General features: G+C 40.1%; 1 protein-coding gene across 1 annotated transcript in view; it reads right to left on the bottom strand.

Moving 5' to 3' along the window:
• Positions 1–20,000, bottom strand: part of LOC111319564 (uncharacterized) — a 42,259-nt gene that overhangs the window by 9,723 nt on the left and 12,536 nt on the right. Inside the window, exons 4-5 of the mRNA XM_088737424.1 lie at positions 2,489–2,802; positions 483–630 (exon numbers count right to left, since the gene is read on the bottom strand). Coding sequence (XP_088593550.1) covers positions 483–630; positions 2,489–2,802 — 462 coding nt within the window. The remainder of the gene's footprint in view (positions 1–482; positions 631–2,488; positions 2,803–20,000) is intronic.

Genomic DNA, 20,000 nt, shown 5'->3' with positions numbered 1-20,000 from the left:
GTTATTGATTGTCAAATTCTGATAATACACTTTATTTAGATAGGGTGGCACGGAATAGTTAAAGTAACTAATAAACTTGTGGCCCTCTTTTATCGTGAGCTCATTAGTTATTTTAAAAAAAATCTTACCTTACCAAGGCTCTATCAATACATATGCGTTATTGAGCAAGCGTGAGGTCAAGATGGCCGGATTTTGGCTGAGTTATTTTTTTTTTGTTTTACGTTCTTATCGACCGAGACGAAGCCGAAGTCGATAAAATGCAGAAAAAAGAACGAGTAAGAAGGAGCTGAGTTCTCATAACTCTTTTGGGAGATTGTTCCAGTCTTTCGCAGAAGAATATTTGAACGAAGAATTTCATGGTTCTCCCTAAATCTAATAAGGTAGTATCCCTTAGAGATTTTTTGTGTACTTCTGATCGCTCAACTAAATAATTATTTAACTGATCTGGACAAGTTATGTTATAGTCAGTTTTAAACAAATACCTTTAGTTAGAAGTACTCCATAAACTTCCACTCTCAGAATCTTCCATTTGTGATATGCTGTTGGCTGAAAGCGGATAAACTTTGCACTTGCAAATTCTTGCAGACTGTTTTTAATGATGCCACTTCGATTTGAGTTTCCAGAAAAAACCTATAGTTCGTGGTAAAAATTTGAAATTATTGCATCAAAATGTTCTTTATTTCACTGCATCATTTACCACTATTACATATCAGCTATTTCCATGTCTGTAATGGCTATTGCTATAGAAAGACTTTGCTTCACATTTTCCAAAACTGGCACAAACCAGTATGTGACCCTGCATATCATATCTGGTGACTAACTCAGGGAGAGGTAAATGTATTTGGTGAGGTATTATAATAAAAGAACTACTGGTTGGACAACACACCGAAAAATAAGAGACACCTTGTAGAATGTCTTTTTTTGTTCTTTGGTCTCGATTATATACTCTACCTTTTTTCAAAAAACAACAATAAGCTATCGAGCATAATCCTACGGTTGTTTACTATGTAATAAATGCCACACAGGGAGATATAGACAATTCCTGAGTAGTTTAACTGTTTTAATAAAGTAGCCGAGTAACATACAGAACACATACACCGAAAACTGATTCGTTCTTTTACCACGTGCTCTCGATCCCATCCTTACACTATGTATCATGTACAAAATGTCCCATTACAGCTAAAATGACATTGGGAGAAAGAAAGATGAAGCCAATAATACAAAGTGCTTTTTCAGACAGTTTTCTTTTTTAAAATAAAATTAGAAATTTAAAGACTAGTCTAAGACTAAATTGTATGAAGGCCTCATTTTGCAATCACACCTTAAGTGGGAACAGAATTGTCCATAATGTTTCCACAAAGGACAAAAAGCAATCAAGTAAAAAACACAGAACTATTTTTCTTCCTACATAGACCCTTAGTTCTGTTGTTACACTTTTCATCCTTTTCAATGACCACACAGCGGAAATTCCTGCAGACGGTTTTTAATGATGCCATTTGGATTTAAGTTTCCAGAAAAGACCTATAGTTCGTGGTACAAATTTGAAATTATTGCATCAAAGTGTTTTTTATTTTAATGCATCATTTACCACTATTACTTATCAGCTCTTTCCATGTCAGAAAAGTTAGCTTCGGTTTTTACAAAACTACTACAAACCAGTGTGTTACCCTGCTTATCATATCTGGTGGCTAACTTAGGGAGAGGTACATGGAGTTTATGAGAGACTATAATGGAAGAACTACTGGTTGAACAACACATCAAAAAATGAGAGACACCTTGCAAAATTTTCTTTTTGTGTTCTATGGTCTCGATTACATACTCTACATTTTTTTAAACGACAACAATAAACTATCGACCATAATCCTTCGGTTGTTTGCTGCAAATGTCATTGGTGAAAAGAAAGACGAAACAAATAATATGAACTCATTAATCACACAGTTTTTCGTTTTTTAAAAGATATAAGAAATCAAAGCCTAAGTGGGAACAGAATTGTCCATAATGTTTCCATTAAGGACAAAAGGCAATCAAGTTGACAAAAAACAATTTTGTTCCTACAAAGACGCTTAGTTCTGTTGTTACACTTTTCATCCTTTCCAATAACCACACAAAGGTTAGTATTCTTGTGTTGATAATAACTGTAGTTGATATTTCCTCTCTTTTGTTCTAAACAGTTCCTTAAATTAAACTGTAAAAATAAGAAGTAATGGCTAATAAGTCCATAAGACGTGGACCAATTAACATTTAAGTAGTATTGAAAGTGAACTATATAATTACATGTATACACAATATAATGTATACGTACATAGGTTTGTAATTTTGCTGAGTTTTTTACTGAAAAAGCTAACTGAGGCTGAGTTTTGACCAGGTATACACTTCTTTTGTGTACCTCCTCCTGACTCAAAAGTTGAATTAGTGTTCTAAGACACTTATATTTTTGGCTTTTTTCATATATCTGATATATCTGCGCATGACCTTCATGTAAACCTACCTTGACAACATTGCTTTCTTGGTAAGTGACAAAAGTGATACCATCCATTGATAACTGAACCTTGTAGTTTGTTGTCCACTCGTCTACACCATTGTCTCCTTGGGTAGCTACAGCACAGATGACGTACTCATACAGCAGGTCAATTTGTAAGTAGTCAGCAGGATTGGTCGTAGTCTTGGGTCCCCAACCCCCATTTGTTCTATTCAGTCGACCAAAAGAGGGTCTATAACTATTGCTAAAAGACGATGAGGCAGAGAAGCTGCTGTCTGGAATTGTACCATTAAAGGCCAAACCAATGGCTGCCGATTTACAGGCTGCAAGGTAATTACTTAAACTCAGCCTTCATAGTTTTATGCAAATTTTAAACATCGTAGCGCCATTGCTTAAAGTTGGCATGATCACAAACACTTTACGAACTAGTTCTGATAAACCAGAAGAAATACGAGAGTGCATTGATCACTGCGAGACATTGTACTTGCCCACTTAAAGGATGTGGTAAACCATGGGTGACCACACCATTCGAATGAACAAACCCAAGACTTGAGAGAGCTTTGGAAATACAAAATAAAATGGCGTTATCCTCAAGGAACACCACCCAGTGATTTCCTGTAAGCTCCGCCAGTAAACGTTGCAAATCATACACCAAGGATACAGGGATACAATGTCTACTGAGAACAGGAGGTGATCTATTTTGGCCAGGTATATCAAGAGACACGGCAAAAGAAATGACCGAAAAACTGTGCCACGTGCGTACGGTTCTCCAAACACCAACCGTAAGAAAAACTACAACCCCACAGCGTGCCCAGTTTCCCATGGGAGAAGCATGGATGGCATTTGCCAAACATGGGATACCAGCAGAAGAGAATTTGCTTTGCTCTTCATCTACCTTGCAGCGGACGACTCCAGCGCTCGCAAACCATTAAGTGGAATGAAGAACATCTTCATCATCGACAAGACTTCCAGAAATAACAACGTAACAAGATATTATGAGCTACTAAAATTAAAAGTGTTTGGGAACTACTAAAGTTAAGAATTTTCTGACTGAGTGTTTTGAATTGTTTAGGCACGTTTGATCATCTTGAAATCCTTGTGCATGTCTAGTGCAAGACCAAACTTTTATTAATCTTTTTTTATTTTTTATTTTTTTTTTTTTACATTTTGAGTGATGTGTCCCTAGCCGTTATAATAGGGCTGAATTCTTGTACGATAGTCGTTATCACTAATCGTGTTTGGGTTTGTCTTTTACCTTGCTTAGTGTCCTCAAGGGAGAGTTTTGTTCAGGTTTTAGTTCTCGAACATTGATTGTTTCTCAAATACGTTTTTATTCATTTGGATTGTCTTGTGATGTAGTTTTTTCTCGGTTAACGTTCTAAAGAAACCATCGAAAGTAGACTTATGAACTGTTTCACAGACTACATTTGCAACATACCGTTTAGGCCTTTTAAGATTCTCATTGCATTACATTTAACTAATTAGTCTTTGTTGTTTGTGTATGTAGCCTTGCTGTTTATCACACCCATTAGACTTTTCAGGGTGGAGATGTAAACACATTCGATCTACGATGTTACGCTTGCGCCGCGGGAAGCGTCAGCACATGGCATGTAAGTAGTTGATATAAGGCCGGTTCTGGCTCATTTTCGTTAAATTATCGTACTGTCACGATAATTTAATACAAAATCATCTTTTCGCATTATTTCATAATAATTCAAATTATTCATTCAAGCTTGTTCAGACCGATCTACAATGTCCTATTGTGAGTGTGTTCACTCTGCCTGGTAGAATGATTCGCTTGTCATCATCGGCGGATAGAGTGACTTTATTGATCTCTTGTCATAAGTTACGAGCGTGACTGTGTGTGACTCAAGGCTTGCGGTTTTATGCAAATTTCAATCAGACAGACCGGCCTGATGATGTAATCTATGATGTAATCATAAGACGTGAAGTTAACGCGTCTGTCTCGCGTGTAAAGTGTTTCACGTGAACACTGATTTGCATAAACCACACACAATGGGATGATCACGTGAAAGACAATAGAAACATTCCAGAGCACCCTAGTAACCGAGGAGTCGGAAACTGACTTCAAAATTTTTTCTCCACCCCCTCCGTTACTAGGGAGCTCTGGAATGTAATCTATTTTCTTTCACGTGATTGCTTATTGTATGTAAAGTGGTACCTCGTGATTCGCGCGACACGTTCGCGACACGTAGTAACTCGTGATTATGATGTAATAAAAAAAAGCGCGTGTGAAATCAAATAATAATATTGATCACTAATACAAACATGGATATTGAAGCATTTAAGAGAGACTTGAAACTTGGACTTGAAAACGAGCGCAAGAGGTTGGAAATCAAAAAGAAAATAGAAGACTATAACGATGCCAAGCAAGGTCTTGCTCTCGAACGTGAAGAAGTATTCAAACCTATTGTAAAAGAGGTCAAACAGGTCAAAGAGACAATAGATGATAACCAGAACAGAGTCATTCAGAAATTGGAGGAGAATCAAAAAGCTCTTACTCAAGATCTATCTTTTCTCATCATCATCATCATCATCATCATCATAGTTTATTTAATAAAGCAGGTTGAGGGATAGGCAAGACATTACGTCCTGATGTGGACCTGCATCAATTAAACTATCAATTAATAAATACCTAATTAGTGAATAGACCGAAAATGGTATGTAAATAATGACAATTAAAGGAAATAAATATCAATAACAATACGGAGTAAATGTTAAAAGTATTTAAAGTCAACAGATTTGTAGGAAACGCTGCAGGAAGCTTTAGCAAAACTGATAGATTTCAGAATTCTCTTATTTTCCCTGAGTTTTCTCTTGAAGGAAGTTAAGTTTGAACTGTTCTTTATGTCTTCGGGAAGGAGGTTCCAGGATAGTGCAGCTCTGTGCTTAAACGAAGATCTTCCTATTTCTGATCTTGGTCTATGAACCTTAACTTTTAGGGATTTTCTTAAGTGATAAGGAGTCTCGGATTTCACTATTAAGTCATTTAGAGGCTCGATGCTATTTCCATGATAGATATTGTACGTAATAACTAAAAGTCTCCTGATGTAAAATGAAACAATAGAGTTCCAGTGTGGAGCGTTCATGATGTCATCACTGTGGATGCTATGGGGTAGGTTGTAAATAATTCTAGTAGCTCTTAAATGAATTCGATCGATATCATCCGTCAAGGTTGAAGAACAAGACCCCCAGACTACAATGCCATACAAAACGCTAGGGATAATAGTTTTATAATAAATGTTTTCTAAGGTTGGTGTCGGTAAAAACTTTATCCGATTCAGTACTGCAACTTTGTTGCTGAATGACTTACAAACGTTCTTTATGTGCTCCTGCCATGATAGCGAGCTCTCAAAGAGCTCGACTCTTTTGAAAGCCCACCCGATTCTCCCTCCGCTCTTGAACCACCACCAAAACCGAAACCAAAAATACAAGTACCCGATCCAGACAGCGGCTTTAGCCAAGACGAACTTAATTATATTCAAAAGAGCGGCTTTCCCACGCCGAATGAAGCATTCGATAAAATACTTGATGATGAATTTGATCTTGATAAACTGGAGTATGATGTGAACGAAAAAATCATGAGAGGAAACCATGTCAAGGCCGGTCTTTCGAAGAATAAGGAAAAAAATAAGGATAAAATAGATTATATTGTGTTCCAAGTCGATGCACTGAGAAAATATATTGACCGCATAAATCTGCTCGCGAAGGGCGAGAAGATTCTTGTCACGCAAAAGGGCAACGGTCACTCAAAGCGTAAATATGCACAGAAGAAGCGAAATGCTTACAAGGTTGATAGTAAAGGACAGTACGGTGGTCTCTTGATAAACCCCTCAAGATTGAGAAATGAAATGGTTGTTGAAGCGAGTGATCCTTTGACCGGTGTTGTTGTTTATGAAAGACAGGGTGACAGAGGGATCGTTGATCTGTTGACAAAGAGATACAATCCCAAAGGACAGTATTCGTCAAAGGCGATACAAATATTCAAAGATCTCAACAAGCTCGCAAACATTCCTACTCATAAATCGTCTGGAAAAAGCAAACTGACAGGAGGTGCTATATTTTCTAATTTCAAAGATCTGAAAGACAGGCTCATTAAATTGACAGGGAGTATCGATGCTGGTAATTCGAGTATTCAGTTGAGAAATGAAGCGATAGAAATATTAGATCACCTCCTCAAAAAGAAAAAAAATTTCGAAAGAAGAATATGCGCCTATATTCAGAAACACTTAACATGATGGAGAGACTTCTGGAATTGACAGAGAGACTAGTAGAATCACAACATCGCTCTTCAACACCTATATATCTCAACTCTTTGACTTGTAAGAAAGGGTCGAGCCACAATTTCACAACATCTTTCAATCCTGTGATGAGGCTTGACCCAAACAGAGAGTATTTTGTTGCTCTCGATGAAATCGCAATGTCACACAGCTGGTACAATGTGAGCAGCAGCTATGACAATAACAAACTGAAATATAGTCACGATTCGGGCACGACTTGGCATGAGATTGAACTCCCAGATGGGAATTTCTCATACTCTCAACTGAACGCTTATGTTCAGAGAGAGCTAGAGGGATCAAAACATTCAAAGACAAGCATTGCAATAAAATTTGTGCCAGCGCTTTTCAAAGTTCCGATCAGTCTCGAAGATGGTTTTCAAGTCGATCTGCAAACCGGAAATTTTGCCGACCTCATTGGCTTCACAAAAAAGGTTGTCACAGCCACTAGCTATGGTGAAAAATTACCTGACATAACAAGATCTGTCGATGACATCTACATTCGCACAAACATAATCTCAGATAGTGTTGTTGGTGGTGAGGAATCAGATGTGTTGTTTCGATTCAGCGTTGACAATCTCCCCCTCTCTTACCCTTTCCATATCGAACCAAGGGAGAAAAAGTACTGCAAAATAAACACAGGAGCTATCAAAGATTTGCAAATCTACATAACTGATTCACTGGACAGACCGCTCGACCTCAACGGAGTTCCCGTCTCATTAACACTTCTCCTGAAATAAGCGAAGATCGTTTTCAAACAACAGATATTTTATTTCATGCACTTGAAATAAAATGGTTCGAAAGCAGATGAAAAGAGATGCCAATGGCAAATACGTTTTACACAATCTTGATGACGATCACTCACTTCAAGAGGGTGAAGGGATATTTAACACTCTCAAAGATGTTGGAACCAAAATAGCCACAAAACTCACAGGGAAAGCTGCAAAGGAGATGGCTCAAAAAGCAGCTACGAAAGCGTTTGAGAAGGGAGCAGAGCAGATTGGTGAAAAGACGGGGCAGTTAATCGGTGAAAAGATTTACGATAAGTTCTCAAAAACAAACAAACCTCAAGTCACGCAATCACCGCTAGTCACACATCACAAAGTACCACAAATAAAAGAAGACAAAGGAGAACAGCTTGCAAAGGAATTGAAGAAAGATAAGAAGGTTTTAGTCTGATAAAAGACTTCAAAGTTGATTTTGAGAGCGTGAGAGTTCTCGATCTGCCAAGTGCAAATCACGTTGCCAATGTAAAGAATCTCACCGAGTTTTCAGAAGAACATTCGAGAAAAGTAGGCCCCCGCCAATTTCACTACCCCGACACAGCCACCGGTGCAGTCATACAAAAGTATACAACACTTGCTCTTGATGGGAATGTACAGAACGTGGCACCAACAGACAACAACGATTACAATGAAGGGTTTACAAAAAGAAAGACTCTTCTCGCCACTGGCGCCACAAACAACATCCATCTGCCACTCAACCGTTTTGGCTTCTTTGAGTCTTTGGAAGAGCAGTTGACACCCAATGCAAAGGTTAGTATTTATGTCAGGCTTGAGGATGATGCAAATGTGTTGTTCAGAGCAAATGCTGCTGCGGCAGGCAGATACATCGTGACAAAGTTCCGCCTGTGGGTGCCGATAATTAAAATGACTTAATCTGGAAGAAATGTATTTCTCGATAACTTCCTCAAACCTCACAGATGGTCTTATCTGAGAGAGAGAATTGTTGATTCGGGACCGCTTCGACAAGGAAATGGAACATTCAGAATTACAAATGCTGTCAGAAGACCAAGGCATGTTTTCATTTGGGTTCTGAATGCAACCAAGTTTGACGATCAGGAACAGAACATGTTTGTGTTCAACACTTTCAACATCGCAAATGCGAGGTACTTTACAAAGGCTCAACTTCATGTGCAGAATGGTGAAAAGTATCCTGATCAACAACTGGACCCAAGCAGCGAGCTGACAAGAGCATGGACATATCTTGCAGACTATGTAAAGTTCATAAGCAACAATCTGTTCGGTCCAACAATTGATGTGAAACAGTTTCAAGATCTCTATGGAATACTTTACTTTGATCTGACACGACAAGCACCAGAGCTTCTTCGAGTTTCAACAGGTCTGAATTTCGAGTACAGCCTCAACAATACCACCAACGCAGACTATCACATCTATGCATTGATTCTCAATGAGGAGGAAATTAGTGTTGAACTCTTGGGTGGAAAAGCACTCATCAGGAAATAAGTTGACTTTTCGTCTTTTTTTTTTGGATATTTATTATGCGAGTCACATAATAAAACAATGACAGCTTATTACCCTCATGGAGTAACTCTTTCAGATAATCAGAGAAGGAAGCTTGCCAAAGCTTTCAACGAAAAATCACCCATCACTCTGCGTCTCTCACACAACGAACTGACTGGTTCTGATGAGATGATGCTGACAAAGACACAGATCAAGAAGATTCAGAAAGCAAAAAGCAATGGAAGAGGGGTTGACCTCAAAATCAGCAAGACACAGATAACAAAGGTTGCTCAAAAAGGTGGCAGCCTCTTCTCATCACTTCTCACTCTTGGTGCAAAGCTTCTCCCAAAAGCAATGAATCTCGCCACAAAGGCTCTCCCAGGATTGGTTACAGGAGCACTCTCAAGTCTGGGCAATTTCGCTACTGACAAGATTCTTGGAGCTGGTCAGTCGGGTGGTTTGATAATTCCACATTCAAAGATTCAGCAGCTTTTCCCGTTCGAAAGCCTTCTCTTAGAAAAGCAGAAACGAGACATTGCAATTGCCCTTCAATCTGGTGGTGACTTGAAAATGAAACCAACAAAGAGGCAGAGTGGTGGTTTTCTCGGTACTCTTCTCGCTTCAATCGGTGTGCCGATACTTCTCAAGGCGTTGACCGGAAACGGCGTGCAAAACAGAAGGTCGAGAGGAAGAGGTTTACAGAATAGGAGCGCGTCAGGCAGGGTCTGTGGACCAAGCGGTTGTGGAATGCAAAACAGACCAATTTGGTTTCCACCGAGTTTGGATGAGACTGTGCCAACAATTGGAAGAGGAGTGAAAGGGAAAAAAAAGCAGAAAGGAAAGGGTCTGTTGCTGGGCAAAAACTCCCCCTTCAACGGAGTGCCACTGCTGGGAGACATATTGTGAAAAGACCACCCTTCAAAAATAGACCAATCACAAACCTTGACATTCAAAACTGGGTCGAATACCTCAAGATTCCAAACTTTGGAGGGGTGATTTCCAGGGATCATGTGAAAGATTGTGAGATGGGGCACTCTTTCGTCATCAATCTGAACGAGTCAAATGAGCCTGGTTCACACTGGGTGGCGATGGTCTTTGGCTCTGATCTCATCTTGTACTTTGACAGTTTCGGTCTTGATCCACCACAAGAGGTGCTGATGCTTTGCAACAAACATGAAGTCAATTACGCATTCAACAACACACATTTTCAGTCACTGACAAGCGTCTTGTGTGGTTACTTTTGTCTCTTCTTCTTGAATGAAACAAGTCGAAGGTTGAAACCCTCTCTTGCTCATCAAAGCTTGTATTCAGTCTTCAACGATGTGACAAAACCTCTGTCATACAGTGACAGTGAAGTGAACGAGCGTTTCATCAAAAATTACTTCAAAGAGGTTTGAGTCAGAGTCAAAAAAACAAAACCTCTTCAAACTTTCTGAAGATGTTACAAAGCAATGACGTATTCTGACGGTTATCATCAAGTCAATCACAGGCAAGAAGGTGCAAGCAAAGAAGGACCTGAAGGGCCGCCAGGTCCAAAAGGACAAAAGGGTGATACCGGCTCACAAGGGCCTGCCGGTCCAAGGGGAGACGCAGGACCGCAAGGACCTGCCGGTCCAAAGGGAGACACAGGACCACAAGGACCAAGAGGACCTGCTGGTTCTAGTGGTTCAAACGTTGATCTTTCAAATTATCTCGACAAAACGAAGGGTGGTGATTTGCAGAAGGCTTTGAAATTCGTCAGCTCACACGGAGCTGATAGAAAGGTCAGCGGTCTGTCTGATCAACCGCTCAACGGCACCGCAGCCGTTAATCTCAACAAGTTGAACACCGAACTCGGAAAGAAGGCTGACACATTGACCGTAATTAACGGTCTGACAGCAAAACTCGATACAACCACATTTAATACGCAAATAGCAACAAAACCAAATACCACATCTGTGTTGCTCTTGGATGGAAGTCAAAAGATGACTGGCAACCTTGATCTGAATGGTAACGATGTGATTAACTCAAAGAGGGAGAACTATCTGGGTATGAGTACCGCTCAGCAGTCCACTTACGAGAACTCAAACACACTCGTCTCTCGATATGAAGCAGGGTCAATAAAGAGACATCTAAAGGGTCTACTCGATATTACCACTCTCTCGAATGCAAATCAAACATACGTTGACAATGTGAAAAAGACAGTGTCAAGCTTTAGAAATATAGATGACAAACAGATTCTTGATGCTCGAAAGAGAAAGATAATCAATCTAGCAGATAGTTTTGTAGATAATGACGAAGCTGTAAGCAAAAAATACGTTGATCAAACAGTCAAAACTGTTGAGAGTCTTACCCAAACGAAGGTTAATAAATCAGGTGACACAATGACAGGAAACCTCAATCTTGGTAATAATAAAGCAGTTAACTCTGCTGCACCAAGCAGCGGAGGCGATCTCTGCAACAAAACATATGTCGACACCCTTGTGGGGGTGACCAAAACCAACCTTGAAAAACATGTCGATGACCACCTTGCTCATAGCATCAGAACCACCAATCTGAAAAACGATCTCGATTATATCATGAACGAGATTATCGGAAATGAGTTCAGCGATGAAGATGATATCACCGGCAAAGTACAAATTTACAAAGACTTTCATAAATTTGCAAAGAATGTAAAACCGTTCGATCTTCTTCTCGACACATCAAAAGGTTACTATTCAAGTCGCTTCGGTGTGAACATGTACTCTGCCGCAAAATCAGAGTACACAGTTGTCTGTGAAATGTGGTGGGAATCCAATAAAGTTGATTCTACCTCTGTGACTCTGACTGCCACAAGCTCTGTCGAGACAGTTTCAAGGCAACGCAGCAATCGATTCTCAAATCATATTGTCAGTCTCATGCATATGACAAAATGGAGCAAACGCAACACCCAATTATTTGATGTTCGACATCGTGATAAAAAACAATTCAGGGCAGGCCTATGATCAGAAACTTCCGATTTGGGTTGTGGTTTACGGAAGCAAGGGATATCACAACAGTCTGCCTGAGACTGTTTGGGACCAATGGTACTCTTTCCATGACAAAAAAATGTACATTTATCCACAAGTCGAACTGATGAAGGAACCGAAGGATAATGCAAACCCAGCCACAAAGAAATATGGTGATGATATCAAAACAACATTACAAACAAAGATCAATTCAAGAGCAACCAAAACAGCGCTGACAAACGCAACAAGAAAGATCTGGTATTGAGGAAACTGTGCTCATGACAATTCATCACAGGCAAGATTCTACATAAATGGAGCATCAGATCACACCACATATGTATCACAGAGCAGTAACTCTGATTTCACAGTGAACGGTTCAGACAACACAAAACTCATAATCAAAAACGCTGGTATGTATCTGATCACATACACCGATGGTATCAAGTCTAAACATATATCACATCTCAGGTTCATCTTGAGCAATCCGTTCGTGACCACAGCAAACGGTATATTGGTAGTGCTACCCAACACAAAAAATGTTTGGACGACACTCTCTAATACCGTTCTATTATATTTCCAAGCAAACACATCGCTGAGCATAGCAACAGATAACAACTCTGTTCAACTCGATGGACTGGATGACAGCTATCTGATGATTGTGAAGCAGGATTGAGAGTTTAAAAAGCTAATTTTATTATGGGGTGTTCATAATAAAATGACTGACGCAACCATTTTCAACTGTAACCACATCATAACATTTTTTTTTTAAAAGGTTTTTTTTGGAAAAAGCAAGTTGACATTTATCTCTGAAGAATAAGTGTTGCTTTCGCTTTTTTGTATTTGCATTTGCAATGACACTTATTCTTCAGAGATAAGTGTTTCTTTCGCTTTTTTGTATTTGCATTTGCAATGACACTTATTCTTCAGAGATAAGTGTTTCTTTCGCTTTTTTGTATTTGCATTTGCAATGACACTTATTCTTCAGAGATAAGTGTCTCTTTCGCTTTCACTCTTCACAAATTCAACAGTTATATTTTCAGCGATACTTGTAGAATAGACAAAATGGTCAACATTCCAAAATTGACTACAGAAAGTTCAAACGGAAATCGAAAGAGAAGAGCACCCGGTGTTGACTTTCTTGATGAAGAGTATAGGATGCTGATCGCTGGTCCGAGTGGGAGTGGAAAGACAAACACGCTCATGTACATGTTGAGAGAGCCGCTGGTCATTTACGACCAGATTTTCATCTATACTCCAAACATTCACTAAGAGCTGATACAAGATCTCCAAAAGATTATGCATCGACACTCACAGAAACTTGGATATGATGTATTGCATCTGATGAATCCTGATGAAATTCTTGACACAACAGAGTATCCAAGAGGGAACAGGAAGGTTGTGATTTTCGACGACCTCATCACTGCTCCTAATGACGTGCAGAAAAAGATCTTGAAGCATTTCACTGATGGGAGACATCATTTAATCTCACCGGTGTATCTGAGTCAATCATATCACAAGACTCCTGTCGACATCAGATTGAACTGTTCTCATCTCATCCTGTACAAACCTGCAATGACTCGCCATCGCGCTCTGATCGCTAGTGAGAATAGCTTTGAGCCAGATCTGTTCTCAAGACTGAACCCTTTTGAATTTCTTTTCCTCGACAAGGTGAAGGAGACATGCATGAGAAACTTCGATGAAAAAATCTAATGCTTTTTCAAATAGAGATGAAGAGTTATTGTGTCAAACAGAGAAAAAAGACTGAGTCCGTATCCGGGAGTGAAACACGGGAGATTGCAAAAAACGGACATCCAAAAAAAAGGTGGGGCGCTCTTTGATGATGTAGGAAGGACCAGCACTTCGCTGTTAGAGATGGGGATGAAGGGGTTGGCTAATCTCGGACAGTACGGTCTTGCAAAGGCTGTCAAATCTGACTATCGAAAGAGGAAGATGAAGCAAACAGCAAACAAATATCTCGATCAAGCTATCGATTCTTTTGCTAACGATATGAGCAGAAAAATCGGGGGAAGTGTTTATGATTATTCAAATGATTATCCAATGTCAATGTATGCTACTGATGGTGTTAATGATCCGCCACACCCTCTTTATGAAGGAGGATCCTTCGATATTCACAAAGCTATCGGAAAACTACCAAAACCGAAATCTGGTTGGACTCTTCCAGGTCATAAGTATACAGGACCGTACAACGACCTTGCAAATCAGGTGAGGTATGACCCAAAGACAGGTGAGATTTTGGAGATTTTCGATAAGCCAACAGGTCCAACTGACGCTGTCGCTATGCAACATGATGTTGCTTACAATGTCTGTGCAAACAGGTCAGACCCAAAGAAGTGTAAGAATACGGCTGACCGTAAGACGGTTAAAGCTCTCGATGCGATTCGAAAGGGTGAGAAACAGTGGGGGCATTGGGTTGCGAGAAACATCATGAATACCAAGCAGAAGCTTGGTCTGGGTGTGGGGGAAAAAAAAAAGCTCACTCATTGAAGAGTTGGCAAGAGGAATTGGCAGAGGAGTTGCACAGACCGGTGAGGCGAAACTTCAGAAAACGACGCGTTGTTGTCAACGGAATCGATGAGATCTGGTGCTCCGACTTGGTTGAGATGCAGAAATTCAGCAGATGGAATGAGGGTTTTAGATATCTGCTCATGGTTCTGGACATTTTCAGCAAATACGGCTGGATCGTTCCGTTGAAGAACAAGAAGGGTGAGAGTGTTTCGGAGGGGTTCAGAAAGGTTTTCGCTGGAGGGAGAAGACCGAAGAGACTCTGGGTTGACAAGGGTTTGGAGTTTAACAACAGTCATGTTAAAGATCTGATGAAAGCTGAAGGTGTTGAGATGTACTCGACAGAGAATGAGGAGAAATCGTCTGTCTGTGAGAGGTGGAATCGAACGATCAAAACGGAGATGTGGAAGCAGTTTACCATTCAGAACAACACACAGTATCTCGACATTCTACCAAAGATTGTCAAGAAGTACAACAATCAAAAACACAGATCAATCGGCATGACTCCGGCAGAGGCTTCCAGGAAAAAGAAGGAGAATGCCGTCTTTCTGAAACTCTTTGGCGATCTGAGCGGGTTGCGAGAGCAGCCAAAGTTTGCGGTTGGCGATCACGTTCGAATCTCCAAATTCAAGCGAAAACTGTTCGACAAAGGATTTACTCCAAATTGGACAGAGGAGATTTTCATCGTTGACGAGGTGCAATATTCCAACCCGATCACTTACAAGTTGAAGGATCTGCTCGGGGAAGAGATCAAAGGTTCTTTCTACGAACAGGAGATGTTGAGAGCAAAGCAGGATGTTTTCCGCATTGAGAAGGTTATTCGAAGGAGTAAAGGGAAAGCTCTCGTGAAGTGGAGTGGTTACCCAGAGAAATTCAACTCATGGATTGATGAGAGTGAACTTCAGGGGGTAGGTCCTGCCTGAAAAAATATTGAGTAAAAAAACTCTTAAAAGAATGTTTAATAATAAATAAGATGGATGAGCTTGAGTATTTTTCAAAGCGTGCACTCTTGAGAAAGACAAAGGAGATGGGACTGCAAGGATATTCCACGAAGAATAAAGAAGAGTTGATTGAACTGATTTAAAAACCTCCACCTTTTCGCGCAAGACACATTGGTGTGAGGAAAAAAGTAACACTTCAATCTACAGATTCAGAAGAGGACGAACTCGTTTTTCTTCTCAATCAGTGCTGCTGCGAAACATTTCAATGTAAACCCTTCAGTGTTTGCAGCGAAGCTGAGAGCACGCAAAGAGAGTATAAGAAACTTCATTACACTTGATGGAAGGAAATTTGCTCTCCATTTCGAAGCTGACCGTTTGAAAGAGTAAAGCGTTAAACACACTCTCATCAAGATAGAGTTTTCATCACTTGAAACTAGTGATGAAAAAAAAAACTTAAAAAAAATATTTACATCATAATAGATATGCAGACAATGGAGAAAAACACTGTTGTACAGCTTCGTCAGAGTGCAAAAGAGATTGGCCTTCGCGGCTACTCGAGGCTTCGAAAAGCAGAGCTCATCAAGCTCATAAATCAGTCAAGACCAAACATCTTTGTCAATAAGAAAGAGGTTTCGGAGAGAGCAGGAGGGTCTCTGCTCGATGTTCCGATTCCTAAACATGAGATTGCAAAAGGGCAGAAAATCTTGAAACCGTCAAAGCCAGCAAAGCTTGTGAAAAAGATCGAGAAGGCTGTTGATTGGGGGAAGAGGGAGGTGGAGGATTGGGGTCAGTGGTTGAAGGAGATGGATGCTCCGAGAGTTGTGGTTGATGACAAGTTGAAAGATTTCAAAACGCATATCGCTAAGCTTTACGAGAAAAGAGACCAACACCGTTTCAAACTTGTTGAGAGCAAGTCTTCATTGAAAAAGTTTGCGAGGCAGTACACGATTGATGGGGTGGGAGGTTGTGGACCGATAGATTTTCTTCAAGCTGTAAAACCGACCGTAATCAACTTTCTGTTAACGCAGAAGAATATCAAGATGGAGCTCGTTCTGAGGTGTAAGATGTCAAAGACAGACATTGCGACGGGTGAGACTGTGCTAAAGCTTGCGTATTTTAAATATTTCGTAGAGATTGTCTTTCAAGAGACTGATCAATAAGAGCTTTATCAGAAATGTGTTGACAAAATGATGGAGAGTTTGGCTAAGTTTACAAGAGAGGGAAGCGGTTGGGTTGTGCATTCGGTTGAGGGTTTGGATTTGCACACGGTGGAATACACTCCTTTGAAAGGTTCTTCATACATTAAGCTACCACCAGATCTCGCAAATAAGAAGGCTATCATAAACATGAAGAATGAGGATAATGAATGTTTTAAATGGTGTGTTACGAGAGCGTTGAATCCTGTGAAAAAGAACCAAGAGCGTATCTCAAAGACATTGAGAGAGCAGGCAAAGAAGCTTGTGTGGGATGGAATTAAGTTTCCGATGGAGGTGAAGAGAATTCACCGCTTTGAAACGTTGAATCCAGGTCTTGCTGTCAACGTCTACATGTATGAAGGTGGGCTCAAACCCTTGAGAGTGAGCAAGGTCGAGAGTAGCAAGATCCACATTGATCTTCTTCTCATTACTAGTAATGAAGGTGAGAAAAAGCATTGCTGTCTCATCAAATCTTTGAGTCGGCTCGTATCGAGTGACCTATCGAAAAATGAACATAAGAAGTTTATCTGTAGGAGATGTCTTAATTATTTCGGTTCTCAGAAACTTCTTGACACACACAGCGAACTTTGTCGAGATAATGAGGCTGTGAGAGAAAAGATGCCAAAGGAGGGAACTTTTCTCTCTTTCAAAAACCACTATAAGAAGATGGACATGCCGTTCGTCATCTATGCTGACTTTGAATCGATCATCAAACCTTTGCACACCGTTCAACCGAATCCTGAAGAGTGTTACACCGAGAAGAAGCAGAAACATAACCCGGTGAGTTTTTGCTACTTTGTTAAATGCTCTTTCGATGATAGATATTCGAAACTGGTTGAGTACACAGCAAAGTCTGAGGATGAAGATGTTGCACAGATATTTGTTAACATGCTTCAAGAGGAGGTTAAGGCAATATACAAAAACCATCCCGCAAAAGAGATGATCTTCGAAGACAGCGATGCTGAAATCTTTGAAAATGCGACGTGTTGTTGGTTATGCGGAGAAGATGTCAAGATGGAAGATGTGAAGGTTCGTGATCATTGCCATTACACCGGCGAATTTCGAGGAGCTGCGCATAACAGTTGCAACCTGAGATTCCGACGACCGAAATTCACTTCTGTCGTCTTTCACAACTTGGCAAACTATGACGCACATCTCTTCATTAGAAATCTCGGCGTTTCAGAAGGTGACATTAATTGCATTCCCAACAACGAAGAAAAATACATCAGCTTCACAAAGAGCATTGAAGTTGACAAGTTTTTCGACAAAGAGAAAGAAAAAGACGTTGTTGTCAAGAGAGAGTTGAGGTTCATTGACAGCTTCAAATTCATGGCTTCTGATCTTGACAAGCTTGTCAACAACCTCACCAAAAAGATTGACTCTTTTGAGAATACAGGAAGATACTTTGATGGAGAGAAGCTTGACCTGTTGAAGAGAAAGGGTGTCTATCCTTATGAGTGGTTGAACTCTATCAACAAGCTTGATGAGACTGAACTTCCACCGATTGAAGCTTTCTTCTCTGTTCTCAGTGGTAGTGGTATCTCTGAAGAAGAATATACTCATGCACAGAGAGTATGGAAAACCTTCGGAATGAAAACGATGCGAGATTATCACAGTCTCTACAATCGAAGTGATGTTCTCCTTCTCTGCGACGTTTTTGAGAATTTTCGAAAGCTTTGTAAGGAGAACTACGACCTCGATCCCTGCTGGTACTACACAGCGCCTGGGTTGTCTTGGGATGCATGTCTCAAGATGACTGAGGTAAAGCTTGAGCTGCTGAGCGATGTAAATATGTTGCATATGTTTGAGAAAGGCATTCATGGAGGGATTTCGATGGTTACAACAAGATACTCGAAAGCCAACAATAGTTATATGAGAGAGAAGTTTGACAAGAGCTAACCTTCAAAGTTTATCCCGTATCTTGACGCAAACAACCTCTACGGTTGGGCGATGAGCAAAAGTCTACCAACCCATGGCTTTGAATGGGTGGATGAGAAAGACTTTAAAGATTGGAAGAATTTTCCCTGCATTCTCGAAGTCGATCTGCTTCCTGTCAAGGAAGAGCTGCACGATCACTTTAGCGACTATCCCCTCGCTCCTGAAAATCTGTTGATTGGCAAAGTTCATAACCTGGTCTGTACCTTGAATGGTAAAAAGAAGTACATCATTCACCATAAGACTTTGAAGCTTTACATGAGTCTTGGAATTGAGATTGGAAAGATTCACCGCATCATCAGGTTTAAAGAGAGTCCTTGGATGAAGAAGTACATCGATTTGAATACAGAGTTGAGAGCTAAGGCTGACAACGATTTCGAGAAGGACTTTTTCAAACTCATGAACAACTCTGTATATGGCAAGACGATGGAAAACATTCGGAAACGAGTTGATGTGAGACTTGTCAACTCAAAAGAGAAGGCGAAGAAGTTGGTAAATAAAGTCAACTTCAAACACTGCACCATCTTCTCCGAGAGTCTCTGTGCGATTGAGATGAGAAAGACGCAAATTCTCTTCAACAAACCTCTCTATCTCGGAGTGTGTATCCTCGATCTCAGCAAGACTCTGATGTATGACTTTCATTACCACTACATAAAATCCAAGTATGGAGATAGAGCAAAGCTTCTTTTCACTGATACAGACAGTCTTTGCTATGAGATTCAGACTGAGAATTTTTACAAAGACATAATTAATGATGTGGAATGTCTGTTTGACACAAGCAACATTCCGAAAGAGCACTCTTCTGGGATACCAACTGGGGTGAACAAGAAAGTTATTGGAAAGTTCAAGGATGAGGCGGGTGGAAAAATCATTGAAGACTTTGTCGGTCTGAGGGCAAAGCTTTACAGCTACAAGATGTTTGATGGGGGGGATGAGAAGAAGAAGTGTAAGGGAGTGAAGACAGGAGTGGTGGAGAGTACCATCAGCTTCGATGACTATAAGAGATGTCTGTTTGATGGTGGAAAACAGCATCGGAAAATGAATATCCTCAGAAGTCGAAAGCATGAGATTTTTATGGAGGAGACTAACAAAGTCGCTCTGTCCGCCGATGATGACAAGCGAATCATTCTACCAGACAGAGTGAACACACTCGCAATAGGACATTGTAGGTCGGTCTGAACAAGCTTGAATGAATAATTTGAATTATTATGAAATAATGCGAAAAGATGATTTTGTATTAAATTATCGTGACAGTGCGATAATTTAACGAAAATGAGCCAGAACCGGCCTTATATCAACTACTCATGTATATTTCAGAGCTGTTTTCGTTCCTTTATAAGTAAGATATAAGTAAAGAACGGGAATAGGCTACGAGTATCTCTACACAAATTTGGATAATTAATTGAAATGATCAAACGG

The sequence above is a fragment of the Stylophora pistillata genome, chromosome 11 (assembly GCF_964205215.1).
Source record: "Stylophora pistillata chromosome 11, jaStyPist1.2, whole genome shotgun sequence".
NCBI lineage: Eukaryota > Metazoa > Cnidaria > Anthozoa > Scleractinia > Pocilloporidae > Stylophora > Stylophora pistillata.
The sequence above is the reverse complement of the archived record's forward strand: the minus strand, read 5'-3'. Positions and strand labels throughout refer to the sequence as shown.